The sequence below is a fragment of the Pantherophis guttatus genome, chromosome 1 (genome assembly GCF_059756535.1).
Source record: "Pantherophis guttatus breed Tessera chromosome 1, ASM5975653v1, whole genome shotgun sequence".
Classification (NCBI taxonomy): Eukaryota; Metazoa; Chordata; class Lepidosauria; order Squamata; family Colubridae; genus Pantherophis; species Pantherophis guttatus.
The window spans coordinates 177176175-177192674 of record NC_142063.1 but is presented as its reverse complement, the minus strand read 5'-3'; the positions used below and the strand labels follow the sequence as shown (position 1 = coordinate 177192674).

General features: G+C 34.0%; 2 protein-coding genes and 1 long non-coding RNA gene across 9 annotated transcripts in view; 1 reads left to right on the top strand and 2 right to left on the bottom strand.

Moving 5' to 3' along the window:
* Window positions 1–9173, bottom strand: part of VWC2L (von Willebrand factor C domain containing 2 like) — a 241712-nt gene extending 232539 nt beyond the window's left edge. For both annotated transcript variants that reach the window (XM_034433639.2, XM_034433630.3), the window contains exons 1-2: window positions 8092–9173; window positions 5335–5805 (exon numbers count right to left, since the gene is read on the bottom strand). In XM_034433639.2, the coding sequence (XP_034289530.2) occupies window positions 5335–5727 (393 nt within the window). In that variant the 5' untranslated portion in view covers window positions 5728–5805; window positions 8092–9173. The remainder of the gene's footprint in view (window positions 1–5334; window positions 5806–8091) is intronic.
* LOC117675220 (uncharacterized) lies at window positions 5027–10537 on the top strand. Its single transcript, XR_004594159.2, has 3 exons — window positions 5027–5125; window positions 6822–6892; window positions 10270–10537. It is a non-coding gene; the product is annotated as an uncharacterized LOC117675220 (long non-coding RNA).
* The window catches only part of SPAG16 (sperm associated antigen 16), a 539401-nt gene continuing 532149 nt past the window's right edge, over window positions 9249–16500 (bottom strand). For all 6 annotated transcript variants that reach the window (XM_034433548.2, XM_034433564.2, XM_034433584.2 and 3 more), the window contains one exon: window positions 9249–9768. In XM_034433548.2, coding sequence (XP_034289439.2) covers window positions 9593–9768 — 176 coding nt within the window. In that variant the 3' untranslated portion in view covers window positions 9249–9592. The remainder of the gene's footprint in view (window positions 9769–16500) is intronic.

Sequence of the window (16500 nt, the reverse complement as noted above, 5' to 3'; positions counted from 1 at the left end):
ATTTTTACAATTTATGTTGTTCTATTTGTTTCCTAGTATGATTTGATTGCTTATTCGTAACCTATGACTATCACTAAGTGTTGTATCTTATGATTCTTGATAAATGTATTTTTTTCTTTTTTTCCTTTTATGTACACTGAGAGCATATGCACCAAAAACAAATTCCTTGTGTGTCCAATCACACTTGGCCAATAAAGAATTGTATTCTATTCTTTAAAAAAATGTTAAAGTAAATGATGTTTGAGCAGGTAGATAGTAGGGATAAAAATTATATGAATGATACTAAACCACACAAAATGGGAATGTGTTGACCAGTACCACGAGATGTGTCTGATTACTACATGCAAATAGGTAGCAACAAAAGATATATGTAGCTTACAACTGCATTTGGAAAAAAAAATCTGGAACTTGTTATTTTTCTTTCTGCTTTTAAAGTTAAGATGAAAAAGCAGGGATGTGTATGTAAACATAGAAATCAAATCATTCTTAGCTGCTCTTGAATATAAACTGCATCCTTTGAGAAATTCTCTCTCAGGTAAGCTGCCATGCATCAAGTCTTGTTTAATATTGCACATTCATATTTGGGTAACTTTATGGCAGAACATTCAGTTTTCTCCACCTGAGCACTGAAATGCTTGTCTTATGCCAGTTGTCTGTATATGATGATAGGAGCTATTTTTCTGATAAGCCTCACCACCACAATTCTGGTTAAAATATAAACCTAGAGTTTACATTTTTTTACTTGATCAGCAAGTGGGTATAAATACGAAAGAATGCTAACAAGCCATTTGAATACAATTTCCACCATTATTATTACCAATGGAATCATGTTGTGGCTATTTCCACAAAATTACAAACTCATTCTAATTAGTTTAACTTTAATCTCATTATTGACAACCTAAACTTTGGACTGGGGGAAAACATGCTGTTAAAAGAGTCCTGTTTTAAAACAAAAGCTGAGATCAAACAACCCTATTCATCCTGCTGACTAATTTTGAAAAAGTGCTTAATCTTGCTGGGAAAAGCAGTGCCAGTTCCCCACTTATGGGAGGTGTGGTGAGTACTGACTCTGGTAGGTGCTGCTTTTCTGTGGCAAGTCCTGGTCCTCTGGAATAGCTTCCCACTGAAAGTTATATTGATTCAACTTTAGCCATCTTCCAAAAGCAATTGACACTATACCTGAGGGACTTGGCACTCCTTCTGTTTCATTCCCCCCTCTATTGTTGCAGAAATGAAGCCGAATGGGGGATATTACCGTATATTAATAAAACAGCTCACTGAGTAAGAGAAGAAAGTCAAAATAGGGTTGGAAGGGACCTTGTAGTTCTTCTAGTCCAACCCCCTGCTCAAGCAGGAGACTCTAGACCCTATATCATTTCAGACAAGTGGTTGTCCAATCTTTTCTTTAAAATTTCCAGTGATGAAGCACCCACAACATTCTGATGGCACATCTGAAGTATATATGCCTATGACTATTAGTGCTCTATTTCCAGGGGGTTTATTGGGTTCTCCAACCTACCAAACTTTTTTTTCTTCAAGAACCAATCTGTGGTATCAACTTCATTTGAGATTGGATACTAAAGAGTATGATCTGTGTGAGTTTATATTGAGACTCCACCTCTCCATGCCACTACTGTTCTGACTGTTTCAAACACATCCATGATGGAGGCTCTTTTGTGAGGACACCCTAACAAGCTGTCCAAATTCCAAATGTGCCAATTGTCTATGTTCTAGCTAAAGGAATTCCAGTACAGTGATACCTTGATACTCAACTATTTTGAAACTCATTGAATTTGAGACTCAATGCATTTTGTAAACATTTTGTCCCAGTTCTCATCCCAGTTTGCTACTCAATGCACAAGCTAGAACTTGTGCAATGTTGACTGCCTTTGACCCACTACATTATTCCTTATGGGAGAAATTTGTTTGGTGCTCATTGTTTTTGGTACTTCTCGCACTTCCTGGAACTAATTAATGATGAGTACTGAGGTACCACTGTAGTTCTCAAAATCATTTTTTGCCTGTTGAACACAGTTGTTCGATTCCTCTCAATCTCTGTTCAGCTAAATTACTATTTAATTCTCCTTAGGTAAATAATTGTGCATATACTGACCATGGACTGAACTAATTTTTTTAGTTTGTTCTTCATATTTGTAGAAAATTATTAGTTTGTTTCGTAGATTGGGCAATCCTATTATAGTATTCTTAATTTATATTGCAGAATCTTGCTCTGAGTTATAAAATGAAAGGAGGAATTGTAAATTCACAGTTGCCACTTCAGTGTGATTTGAAATTAATCATGTCATGCTAAAAACAGATCTTTGAAATATGAAATTTTCCCCTTTTTTCTAATTTTATTATTGCCTAGAAATACCTGAGATTCAATTATTGCTTTATGAGTGGGCTTCTTGAAGCCAACCCATCATGCAATGTCACTCTTGCCTGACATATACTTTCCCCTTCCCGATTCTCCAACTAAAATGGCCAGAGGGTGCAGAGGGTGCAGAGGTTGACCTATCTGTGAAAATCCTGGAGGATAGTTAACACAAACTTGTCCCAATGGAAGTAATAAACTCATGTAAGTCTATAAATTAATTTTGTTTGGATTATTTTATTTTGTAATTTATTTATAAGAAGATTCTTGTCCATAATTGGAATATTTTTACTGACATATTCTTAATAAGCATGCAAAGTCAGAGGCTGTCATATGTGGAAAGATTTATTTTGAAATGTTATTTTACTGGATAAATAATTTCACTAATCAACAAACCAGTACATTTCTCCCAGATGTAGAATGTCAATTTCCAGGCAATGATCCTGAAGCAAACAAAAGCTTAGCTGAAACTTTAAAAAATTGCTGTATGTCTCTAACTCAGCAGCTGATTACTTAGCCTGATGAGTTTTTGTCCATAGACATTTCAACTTAATTCTTATACATGTTTCTTTGTGAGGAAATGTCAGCTTTACAAGATAGACTAAACAGAAAACATGACCAGAGAGCTAATTGTACTTTATTACAAGGTTGCCTTAATCGAATCTTGCAGATCTGAGGGTACCTGCATCTTCCAAACCCCTTTACAGCCACAAACCTAAGGAAGGTCTCTTCTGAGTCTCTTGCACTGCAAGAATTTCTCAGTTGCTCCTTTAGTTGTGTCTCTTTTGCACTGTCTCTCAAGACCATTCCCACATATCATTACTGGAAGGGTCCTTTATATAGCTCTGGCAAGCTCTGGCAAGCTGAAATGGATTTATTATTTTAAAAAGTGATTACCGGTACTTATCCTCTATGGAGAACCATTTCATCTGAACAAATTGCCACATCAAAATAACAGCATTCAGCCATGCTTTTATGGAGCTACTGTTATGCAAACATGAATTCACACATTCAAACTTTCATGACAACTTTCATAGCAATGTTCACAACAATTCAGCCAATAGTGTTTAAAAATTCTCTAATAATAATGGGAAGAGGTGAACAATTTCCACTAGAACAGACCATCAGAGCTGACTGGAAATTTGAAAAAGATATTTGAAATATCCTAAAGCAGATAATTTTTTCATACACTTAAGAATTCCTGATTATTCCATATTATGACTTGTGTGGAGAAAGAGAAAATATGGTTCTTTCCAATTTTCATTTATTTTAATAAAATATGCTTAGCTGTCTTACTGAAATTTTATTTTATCAAAATATCTTTTTATTTATTAAATTATTTTCATCTCCCTGAAGTGTTTTTTGGATTTCATATGGGAGTAGTACATGGTTTGCAACGCACTGTGCTTTGGAAGTACTTTTCACATTTCTCAATGACAGAACCATGTTAGTAAGAGCTGAAGCAACTTGGAGTAAGCTTGCTTAAGAAATAGAGAAGACAAAATCACCCCTCTCCAATGATTCTACTGACAAGGAACAGCAGGGGAACAAAGCAATCTGGAATAAGATAGGGCATGGAATTATAAGTCTCTTACAATCTTTCTATCCTCTTAACTAAACTTGCCTAGATTGTGCCCACAATGTGCAAATTTACTGATCACGAATATTTTTCCGCAATGACTCTTATAACTAAAATAGCAGTTTTCTGCTTATTATCCTGATTAAAGGAGCAAGGAGCTGCCATAACAAATGATCTTTAAAATCATATGTAACTGATAGTAAATACCAGGTGTCATTAAATCTAAAATATGTCTTTAGATAAAGAACAAGGTGAGGAATGTAAGGGCCATATTGGCAGCATCACTAAAAAAAAATCATTCAAGCTTTGGAAAGGAAGTCTTGGAGAACTATGCTTAAAGAATCCTTGAACGAGAATCGTTTTGGGCAGGAATCCATATGAAAGCATGCTTGTCCATTTTGTTTGAATACTTCAGAGAAAGAAAATTTGTTTTTCTATAAATTAATCCCTTATTGCTACTCTGACATAACAGAGAATCGTTTCACTTTCCTCATGTGACATCCATTCAGATAGTTGAAGAATACTGTCACAGTGTCACATCCTCCCTGAATCTTCTCAAGACTAGACATTCTAATTCCTTCAATCTCTTCTCATGGGACTTGATACCTAGTCCTCTGATCATAGTCCTTGGCCATTTCTAAGCATGTTCCATGCTGCCTGAATTCTTCCAAAAGCCTATGTCTAGAACTTAACATAGTATTTGGGATCTGGTCAATGAAAATAAAATGGAGCAACTTTCTTTCATAATTTTAAAATTATACTTTTGTTACAATATGTAGTCTAACATTACATTTGCCTTTTTTGAAGCAATGTCACATTGCAGACACTTAGCTTGTTATTAATCAAATATTTTCAGAAGTATTATTACTAGGCCAGACATCCCTTGTTGCACATTATACATTTTGTTTGCTTCAGTGAACAACTTTGTATTTCTCTTGTTAAGTTTCAGTCAGCCAAACAGCTAAATTGGTGTCTATATTATATTCCTGTGATGCACGAAGCAAGAAATCTAACATATTTTATTAGAAGAAATATTTGGACTGACATACTTCTTTGATTTAATTCATAGCTCTGGGCTTTATTTCATCCAAGGATTTTGAACAGAAAAGTATACAATTAAAACATTGGCTTAAATGGAAACCCTACAACTGGATACCTATGAAGTAAAATTGGTAATTATGTTTCCTTTTCATATCCTATTTTTCCCTGACCTGTATGATATCCATTAACTAGTATGGCAGATCACCAACTACTTACAGAAATTACAATTAATGTTATGAGTTTGGAAAAAATCTATATAAAACCTGATTAACATAGCATTTGACACTGTCTGTACATAATCAACCAAGTGATTACATCAATAAGCATTGTTTGGTCTTACCTTAAACTCCTCTAGGATTTTGTAACTTTTCCCATGGTATTCACAAAAGTTCTTCACTTCTTTGCATTCTGGACAACATCCATTGTGTTCTACTTTAGTACACTTTGGGTGGATTTTGGGGCATTCTGGTTGATCACAAATAGGCCCATCCTCGGTACAAACACATGGACAGTTGGAGTGCCCAGGGAAAAAACGCTCCCCAAGTTTGTATACAAAACCACTGTCATCTACACATCCTTTCCCCCGATAGTCATCAAAAATCAGATTGTTATCATTATTTGAAACCTGATCACCTTCATCAGCAGGGTAGTCTTCATGATTGAAAGCAGCTGAGGTGACCAAAGAAGGAATTAGCAACAGAAATATGTAGGCTTCATGAATATGAAGAGCCATTCCCTCTCCTGAGCTTCTGAGTATGGCGCTTATATCAGATATGTATGGATGCTTCCATGGAGAGGCCAATGTGATGCACTGAAAACATATATATAAAAAAGAAATTGAATTTTTTTTTTCAAAAAATGCATTTTCCCCTACTCCTTTGTGACCCTTCCATCTGCCAGGCTTTAGGTCATTAGAAATCCTATCTTCTATCAACTTTTAAGAAAGCAAAGTAAACCAATCTATATTTCCATTCTGTCTGCAGTAATAACCAACAGGAAAACATGCATATAACCTGAATAGTCTTCAAGTTGCACAGGCTCTTTTCTGTTGCAAGGAACTGTTGATTCATCTTCATTTCAATGGCATGTGCCCCTGTGCATTTCAATATTTTAGTTTGAAAGTAAAATAGAACAATATTCTCATCAAATTAAAGCAATAATGCAAAAAAATTCCTTGCCATATTTTTGATTCAAGCTTTTCTTCATATGACTCATTGTTGTAAATAGAAAAGTATGAGAAAATGTTTTTTTTTTGGTCATTTTGCCTGCTTGTTAAGTAAGATGAAAATAAGATGCTGCATCTTTATATTAGCCAGGTTCTTATCTAATTACCATGTTGAATATTTATATTGTAAACAATTGCAAATCAAACTTATTTTATTGGATGGCTTGCACATTTATTACTTACAGATATAATACTTTTTGTTTTTGCTAAATTGTTGTAAATGATTCTTTCAAGGATGGGACTAAGAGCAAAGATATTGCTTCCAACCCAGGTCAAGTGTCCAACACCATTCAAAATATGTGTTTTCATGAAAAATAAAATTAAAAGAGCCTTTGCATTTTAAAGAGCCTTTATAATCAAATTATATTTAAGATACTAGGAGGTTTAATCATTTAAGATTGCAGAATTTTTACACTGTATACTGTAATCTGTCCTTAAAACTGGTTCATGCTGGCTTTTTCTTAGCAAGACCTCCATTGTGCTCTCCAGGAGATTGACGTCACATCAAGATCCAGTAGTAGTTGCCAATATATATCTGTGCTTATACTTGTATCTACCAGTTTATTTTTCTCCTGCTTTTACATTTTCTGTCTCTTTTTTAGGTTTCTGAAATGGCATTTCAGCAAATTGTTACAAATGTGATACCTTACTCACCATATGCAGTTCAAAGCCAGTAGGGGTACAGAATTTCTCTGTAGGCCATGCCACTTCATTTTCTTATACATCTATATGTGCATGGAGAACCCATAATTCACACCACATATTTAATTTGAAATTGCAAAAAGCCTTGCTGCTTTGTTAGACATTACTTCTATTTTCCTGTTTTCCTATTGATTATAGTCAATAATGCACCCCTCACATTGGCACATTGCTCTTACGCTGGTATAGTTCTTCTAACCAAAGATTTGAAGACTGATTTCCTCTTTTTTATGAATTTGGACAGTAAAATATCTTATAATGAAATAATTTATAATGAAATTTATAATAAAATGTTCTAGTGTCAAGTGACATTTTAATTAATTGAATATGAAACATGCAACTAAACAAAAGCCTTGTCTATTCTGCTTGTCTGATACTATGGGATCAAATGGGTTAGTAATTAATATTATACCTGTGCAGATTCCAATAGCAATAGAATTATGGTTCTCATAGTCAAACAAATGCAAAATGTATATACATTATTTATATATTTATATTGATTTATATATTATTTCAGTGCCCAACAGAAATGACTCAGAGAATAGGCAATCTTTGTATCTTACAGAAGTAGTAAAATAATTTGGTTGACAAAGTAGTCTCTTAAAATGCTTCTATAAAGAAAGACTGTGCATTTCAAAAGCTTGCTGTCTCATTGCTTATGCTCTAGGATATGATTTTACTACAATGGTAAATTTTACTGCAATTATGGAAGCCTTTCTTACAATCACAGTATTTTATTTCTGGATAATATAAAACTGTTTAGCTTCCCTTTCAGATCTGAATAGACAGTCACTTGCATTCTACAGGTAGGCTTCAGTCTGCCGTACTTAAAGCTGAGGAAACTTATTTTTTTAGCAAATTCAAAAGAAGCAATTAATTTTAGGGACAGCAGGATTCACTCAATTTTGTCAGGCATTTGGCCAAAAGCAAAATCCATTTCAGAAATGGTACAAGATTTCACTGCAGTAGTTGATCATCCTAAATATTTTGCTTACAATTTATAAATCTTTATTTTGATAAAAAGAAAAAATGGAATGATAATGAGGTCCCTTGATTAAGAATCAAACCAAAAACTTATATTATTTACATTTATTTTGTTTCTGATATGTGATATTAAGGTACAATTAAATATTTGGGAAATCAATATCCTTTTCTTTTAAAATGGGCACTTACCTAGAGTGAATGGTAGGAAGAGTCACAAACCACAATGGATTTGTACTTCAGCAATATAGTAGAAAAAAAACTCTTCTTAATTATATTGGTAAGGGAGGATTATGAAAAAAAAATTGTTCTAAAGCCTCCCATGTCACAGAGGAACATCAGCAGATACCCAAGAGATGTAAGCTTTAACCAACTGTTCAAAATTCAAAGCAATCAATCATAAAAGGGTCCAAAGATGAGACTGCTTTATACAAAATAAGAGTCCAAAACAATAAAAACAAAAAATAAAAGAATCATCCTTCTAGGATTTTTAAAAATCTATTTCCTTGGTTGCAGTCTTCAGGTCCATAAAAAATAAAATAAAAAAAAATCCCACTAAATCACTATTTTCTGTATATCAGCAAAAAGGCACAGAAGGGTGGAGAATATGCTATGCTTCCAATTCCAGAAACAGCACCAGCATGCTCAGAGCCAATCCAGACTGAAATGCAGTCAGCAGCACCATCATGCTATGCTGCTTTCTAGAGGCTCTTCCCCAAACAAGCAGTGGGGTTCTTGTGGCTCTTATTCACAATAACAACTTTCAGCAAGATTCAGTATCCTGGATAGCAGCAGCCCAACAGCTATTCCTCCGGAGGGCATTCCATCAAGCAGTTGGAAATCTTCAGCACCACGGACAGCAGCCTGTGACTCTCATTTTGCATCATGCAGGCAGAACGTGCCGCTCCTCTGAGCAGCACCTCCCCCCCCATCTCCCCCCCCCCCAGTCCGATGCATTTGCTCACTGGCGTTAGATTTATCCTTAGGCACTTTTCTTAAGGAAAAGGTATTTTATAAAATGCCTCCTAAATGTTATCTACATCTGATGATCACCTTCATTAAAAAAAATCTGCTTATTTTCAAGGCACTAGGATCATACTGCAGGACTACGTTACAGGAAGTGGAAATAGGTAGATTGAAGGTTTCTGCATTTACTGAATGATTTGGCAAGGTAACAACCAAGGCATCGGTCTGATTATTGCCTTGTTAATGCAGAACTCCTCCCCCCTGAAAATTACCACATTTGCTACATGCAAGTCTCAGTGTGTTTGTATATGCATGCACATTTTTTAAAGTTATATGGAGAAATATTAAGCTCCCCCCACCAAAACAAATTTCTTTGCAGAAACTGTAGTAAACTAAATATTTTATTATTTTCACAAAATGAGACAGTCAGTTGTAGCTTTTACTATAATAACTTGAGAAAAGGGGTGTAGTAGGGGTTCTCTGCAATTCATGTTTTCTGTCATTAGATGTCAATATAAAGCTATTTCTCCAGGAAAATGGCAAATTGTATATATTTTAATACATATTTAAAGCCATGACGAAAGATACAAGAAAAATAAAGTTTGGAATATTGTTTCCATTTAAGTAAAATATAGAGATTTTACTTAATGTAAAATGTAATTGTTCATTTCAGATTAGGGCATTATAAGCCACCTTCAGTGCTATGAGATTTCTCTGAATAGTAGTCTCAATTCCAAATACGAATAGTGCCATCAGAACCACCTGAAATTAGATGTTCTGCCATATGATCAAATATTACACTCTGAACTTTATCTTCATGGCCCAATAAGCTGGAAAGATGTCCCGATTTGAGTTCCAAAGTCTTAACGGTTCCATCATTGCTTGCAGCAGCTACAATATGACCTGTGATATAAAGTAAAAAGGTTTAGAAAATGGAAAAGCAATTCTATCAGTGAAGTGCTTGAGATTAAAAAAAAATCTTAATTTGCAACTTTCTGTGTATAATGGTGAACTCAGGTAATTCTGTTCTTTATCTTAAAAAAGGCAAGTCAAACTAGTATTAGGGGAGACTGGGGAAGGAACTTACCAGGAAAGTACTTTGCAGACGTTTTGAGTGATGTTGTTAACATCTGCCTTGGTATTTTATTTGATGATCTCTGTGAGTGAGTACTAATGATGTAATGATTCTCCATTTCTCTTAAAAGTTAATTTCAGACAATAATAATGAAGATTTTCTGCTTTATTGCATATATTTTGAACTGTGAGTTAGTTCAAAAAAGTTCTATCTGAATCCCCATGTCCCCCTACCAGTTAAACAAAAGCAGTAAATATTCATCCTTGTATTTGAAATACATATCATTTGTATGCTGATTATGTTTATCTCTATTTCTTGGAATCATCCAGAATGTGTTGAAATACTGTTTTAAAAAATGATGAACAACTGTCTGGAGTTGTAACAGGATGGACGAAGGCCAGCAAAATGAAGATAAACTTGGACAAGATGAAGGCACTCTGAATAAATAGTTCTACTTCAAGATATCTAGAGGAATCCATCACCAACACAATCGATTTGCTCTTCCTCTTAGGAAATTCCTTCTAATAATCAATCAGAATCTGCTGTTCTGTAACCTGTCCTGCACTTGGAAATAATAAAGAATAGGATTTGGCGATCTTCTGTGCATCATTTTTGAGATACTCGAAGAATACTATCATATTACTCTCAGTTTTGTCTTTTACTGTTATATACTCCTAATTCTTTTTGTAATAATGATTTTATTAACTTTTAAAAATACAAAGCTAAAAAAAACTAAGAAAAACTAAAAAAAAGAGAAAAGAGAAAAAGTGCAGGGAAAAAGAAAAAATATAAAGAAAAAAAAATATAAAGAAAGCACTTCCCCTTCATTAAGAAAGTAAAACAATTTCAGCAACTACATATATTCCCCAACTTATGCTCCCAACGGAGCCCAAAATTTGTTGTTAAGTGAAACATTTGTTAAGTGAGTTTTGCTCCATTTTATGACCATCCTTGCCATAGTAGTTAAGTGAATAACTGTTGTTAAATTAGTAACTTAGTTCTGTAACTAAGATGTACAGATGTAACTAAGTACATCTGGCTTCTCCATTGACTTTGCTTGTCAGAAGATTGCAAAAGATGATCACATGATCCCAGGACATTGCAACCATCATAAATATGAATCGGTTACCAAGCATCTGAATTGTGGTCATGTGACCACAGGGATGCTGCAATGGTTGTAAGTGTGAAAAACAGTCATGAGACACTTTTTTCAGTGCCATTATAACTTCAAACAGTCACTAAAGAACTGCTGTAAACCGAGGACTACCTGTATTACCTGCTCTAACATTTCAACAAAATATCTCTTCTTCCCGTATTCCATTTCTTATATATAAACAAATTATAAAGCCTAAGAGTAACTAGAAATATCAACATATGTTTTAACCTTAATCAAACAAATCAGTTTCATATTCCTTTCCTTTTAACGCAGTAACTTAGAATTTTCTTTAATACAATAAAATTCTCTTCCCATATCTTATCTCTTATCTATAAACAAATCTTTAAAGCCTTGTCATTTAGACCTAATCAAGGGATTAATCTTTAATTCCTTCAAATAGTGTCTCACAAGTTAATTTCTTATCATTTTCTCTTTGTCTCCCCTCAGAAATTTCTTTACAAATTTAAAGATACCAAAAAACCACATATTTTAACCTTAATCAAATAAGCTAATTTTGTAATCTTTTCTTTTACTTCTAACAACATAGCTTACCACTTTCTTTCAAAATACAACAAAACAGTCATCTCATATCTATAAATAAATCTTTAAAGTCTAGTCCTGGTTGTTCTTAGAAACCCATTAAAGACAACTAGAAAAAACATCATATATATTTTAACTTTGATCAAATAAGCCAGCTTTATATTCCTTCCTTTTGTTTTTAAAAATCCATTCCCCTTATTTATAAATTGTGCACCCATTTTAGTTATTAAGACAATTAGGGCATGTCATTTAATGGGGTGAAAATTAATTTTTGAATTTTTTTCAGTAAGGGGTTTTAAAATATGTTTTTACACCAAGAATGCAAACCTGTAGTAAAGGTAAGTAGAACCCACCCCTGTGCTAGGCTATATGTTTAGTGAGTTTACAACTAATGGCAAATAAAAAGCTAATAAAGATAGGCAATGTACATGAGAAATAAAAGGGAGAGTAATTCTCTAGTGTGGAAGGGAATGAAAAACTTAGGCAACACTATATGAATAAGGCTTTTTCAATGGCAATAAATATCAGAATAGTTTAAGTGACGGTATTTCATATGGCTATGAAAGCAGGATTCTGAGAAAGAACAAAAAAGTCAATGCCTTTGAATTATAAATTTGAAGGCAAATAATAAGAATAGCAAGAAAAATCAATCCATCAGTCCTGTCTGCTCCCTTGGAGCACTGATCAGCAAACATAAATTCACATGCTTAGGCCTAAAATGTGAGTGAATATTGGACTAGCAAAGTAATTATTAAGCTTGAAGGAAGTAAAAGGGGAACATATCAGAGAGAGCAGAAGGATCAAAATAATGAAAGAGATTACAAGATTATCCTTGGAAGAGCTATTAGGATTATTGCTGGAGAATCTGTCTATCACCTGATTAAACCTATTAAACAGATTGTGGGTTGCAGTTAACTTCAGTGTAATGCTATGTTTTGTTCCAAGTGAAATCAATGAACTTTTATTATATTTAATAAATGTATATTTGTATATTGACTTCAATAATGACACTGTATCCTGTTTAGGATCTTCTCTATTTTAACACTTTTACCCTTAGGATTTATTCTATTTTCTCCCGATTAGTATTATAAAAACTGAAAAAGAAGGTACAATCATTATATTCTTAAATAATACAATGCTAAAATTCAATTACATATTTTTGCAATTGGAAAAATAATCAAGTAAACTGAATAATGATGTCAACAGAGAATGCCTACAGAATAAGAAAGAGGCAAGAACATTTAATTTAAAATTTAATTTTGCAGGAGCTTAAATACTTTCAGAAGTAGTTACAAATTACAAAATCTGCAAATCTTAGGTGAAGAATATGGATATTTGTAACAGTTAGAGAAACCTGATAAATATTGCTTCGTTGAAACTTTTTTATAGCACTTAGATCACTTCTCCTAGAATGTCTGACTTGGGGAAAACCTCTGTGATGATCAAGATGTCCAATTAGCAACTGTGAATATTAGCTTCTCTTTGTTGACAGAAAATTTATATGTTAGGGCTGGATGGTGCTTTGTATTCAAAGGTCTACATAGACCAAAGGGTGCTTTGGTCTATGTAGAGTATGAAGATTTCCTCCCAGGATTCTGCAGCAACCCTGTGATCCCAGGAAAAGACACAGCTGTTTTACAGAACTGCAGGCAGATGTTGCTGTATGTGCGCCATAGCATATTTCAGCCTTTGAATACATAGACCTACATAGTAAAACAACTAAAATTTCACTTCCATCTACCTTCTAAGCAATTGAAGAGATCACAAGAAATATCCGTTAATTGTATAATATTTCATAGATTTTTGGACAAATGCATTTAACTGGATGAAAATGATAGAAATTCTGTCATTAAATGTGCAATTACCATTAAATCCATTCATTTATCTGAATACATCTGAACATGCTGTACTCAGACAATTTAAAATTAAAGCAATTTGTTTCTGCAAAGATATCTCTGCCTGAAAGCCTAAATGAACACTCTCAGTTCAATCCACCTCACAGGATTATTGTTGTGGGGAAAATAGGAGGAGGAAGGAGTATTAGGTATGGGATTCATCACCTTGAGATACTTACAAAGTAATAAAAGGCAAGATAAAAATTAAATAAATAAATAAAATAAAAAGTATAGAAAAAAGCTTCTTGTAAAAATAGCTCCCAAAAGTTTAATATCTGAAGTTAATCTTAGTCATTAAGAGAACCTTGAGATCCAATAAACTATAAGTCTTTTTCTACAGGATATAATATTTGTAAGTTAAATCAAAATATAGTAGCTATGTATAAAGATATGATTAAATTAGAATTTAAATTAGAATTTAGAAGTTTGGAATGGGCCAAGAGTTTGCTGCCTCTTTTAGTAGAGAATCATAAGGTGGGAAGGGATCTTGGAGGTTTTGTAGTCCAAACCCTTGCACAAGGCAGGGGGTTGTATGTCCACCCATATAGGGAACCATCATTCTTACTATATATGAATTTATTTGCTAAGCTACAATGTTTTACATCCATGAATTGAATAACAGAAATAGTTCTTTGTATAGTAACAGAAATGTCAATAGGGGAGGAAGAACAGGAAAATGGAAAGCTTCAGAATGGGAATTTCTCTTTCCCATTACCTTTATGTCAACAGTGGTCTACTGCTCTTTGTAATTTGTTTTTTATAATGTAAATTCCATCTGTTCTTTCCTCTTGAAGATTTTTGTGTTGAAGGGAGGGGGAACAAAATGGGACAGTACGTTGTCTTAAAATCTTTTTAAAACTATCACTCCTCCCCCAACTTTCAAAATAATAATGTAAAGTATATTTACTGAAAGTCAATTTCCATGTTTCTAAAAATAATACCTTTATGAAATGTGTTACCTGAATAAGTGTTCACTTTGGGCCTACCTTGTCTTGTAAGGAATACATTTCAACTCTTTTATAGTCTACATGCACAGGGCAACCCACAAGCAACCTCCAGCAAGGATGGGACAAACACAGTGGTGGGATTCAGCCTGTTTGCACCAGTTTGCCCAAACTGTTAGCTTGTGCAGTTCGGAGAAGCAGCTGAAAATAAAGTGCAAGAGAGGTTTTTTTTCCCTCTCTCTCCCTTCAGTTAATAGCTCTGGGCAGACAGCCAAGAACCACTTAACAGTCTACTTAGTTTTTTCTACAACCTCTTTGCCGAAAAAATGCTTTTAAAAGTAAAAAAAAAAGCCTCTGATGATCGCGCTGCTCAGCTGTGATCGTCAGAGGCTTTTAAGGTTGTAGAAAAAATGCTTTTAAAAGCCTCTGACAATCCCAGCTGAGTTGCCTGACCGGCAGAGGCTTTTTTTCTTTTAAAAGCCTCTGACGATCCAAGCTGAGTTGCCTGATCCGCAGAGGCTTTTTTTCTTTTAAAAGCCTCTGACGATCCAAGCTGAGTTGCCTGATCCGCAGAGGCTTTTTTTCTTTTAAAACCATTTTTTCTACAACCTCTTTGGCCGAAGAGGTTGTTAAAAAAATGCTTTTAAAAGGCTCTGACGATCCCAACTGAGTTGCCTGATTGGCAGAGGCTTTTTTTCTTTTAAAAGCCTCTGACGATCAGGTAACTCAGCTGGGATCGTCAGAGCCTTTTAAAAGCATTTTTTAACAACCTCTTCAGCCAAGGAGGTTGTAGAAAAAATGGTTTTAAAAGTTAAAAAAAAAAATTGGCCACGCCCACCCAGTCACATTACCCCCCCACCAAGCCACGCCCACAGAACTGGTAGTAACAAATTTTAGATTTCACCACTGCTGTGAATGTAATGCATGTGTGGTCCAGCCAGCTGTATTGCTTATGCTGTGAAGAACCCAATTTAGAACATAGGGAACATAGAATAATAGAGTTGAAGGGTTAATGGCTTTTGGCAGCATGCCCAGGCTTTCAATTAGCCTGAGCGTCCGCTCTTAGTTTCCCTCTCAGATGGTGTTTTTGTTTTGGGATTTTGACTTTTTTTTAAAAAAAGGGGGAATGGCTGCTTTAAGTTTTCTGCATTTTTTTATAAAAGTTTTTTATTTTATAGACAAACAAACATACAATACATAATCAATCATTCAGTGTATCATCTGAGTACATCTTTTCTGTCTTCTTCCTACTCCTCCATTATTTATCATATCTTCATTTATTATAACATTTCTTCCACATTTCTTATTTTTCTATTAGTACATTTATCTATCTTCTTTCTCTTCTTTCTTCTTCACTCATTTCATTACAACATTACCCTATATATATATTTCTTCTCTACCAATGATAAAATTGTCCCCATACCTTAAAATATTCCGATTCGTCTCTTTCTTTAATTATCAAAGTCAACCTATTCATTTCTGCACAATCCAATATTTTCTTAATTACTTCTCCCTCTATAGGGATTTTCTCTGCTTTCCATCTTTGCGCAAATACTATCCTCACTGCAGTTATAACATGTATAATCAAATATGTATTTTCTTTACTAAATTTCTCTGGTAAGATACCCAATAGGAACAATTCAGGTTTTAAACCAATATGTTGTTGTATCATTTATTCTAACCATATTTTAATTTTAATCCAATAATTTCTTGCTTCTGGACACGTACACCACATATGACAATACGATCCTGTTGTCTGATGGCATTTCCAACATTTAGCTGATTTATCTTTAAACATTTTTGCCAATTTTCCAGGTGGCATGTGCCATCTACAAAACATTTTGTATTGATTCTCCTTATATGCTGTGGACATTGTTAATTTATAATTCCTTTCCCATACCTGCTGCCATTTATCTAACTCAATTGAATATCCAATTTTTTTTGCCCAGGTTATCATTGTTTCTTTTACCTGTTCTTCTTCTAATTTAATAATAAGTAGATGATTATATATTTTTAAAATTATTT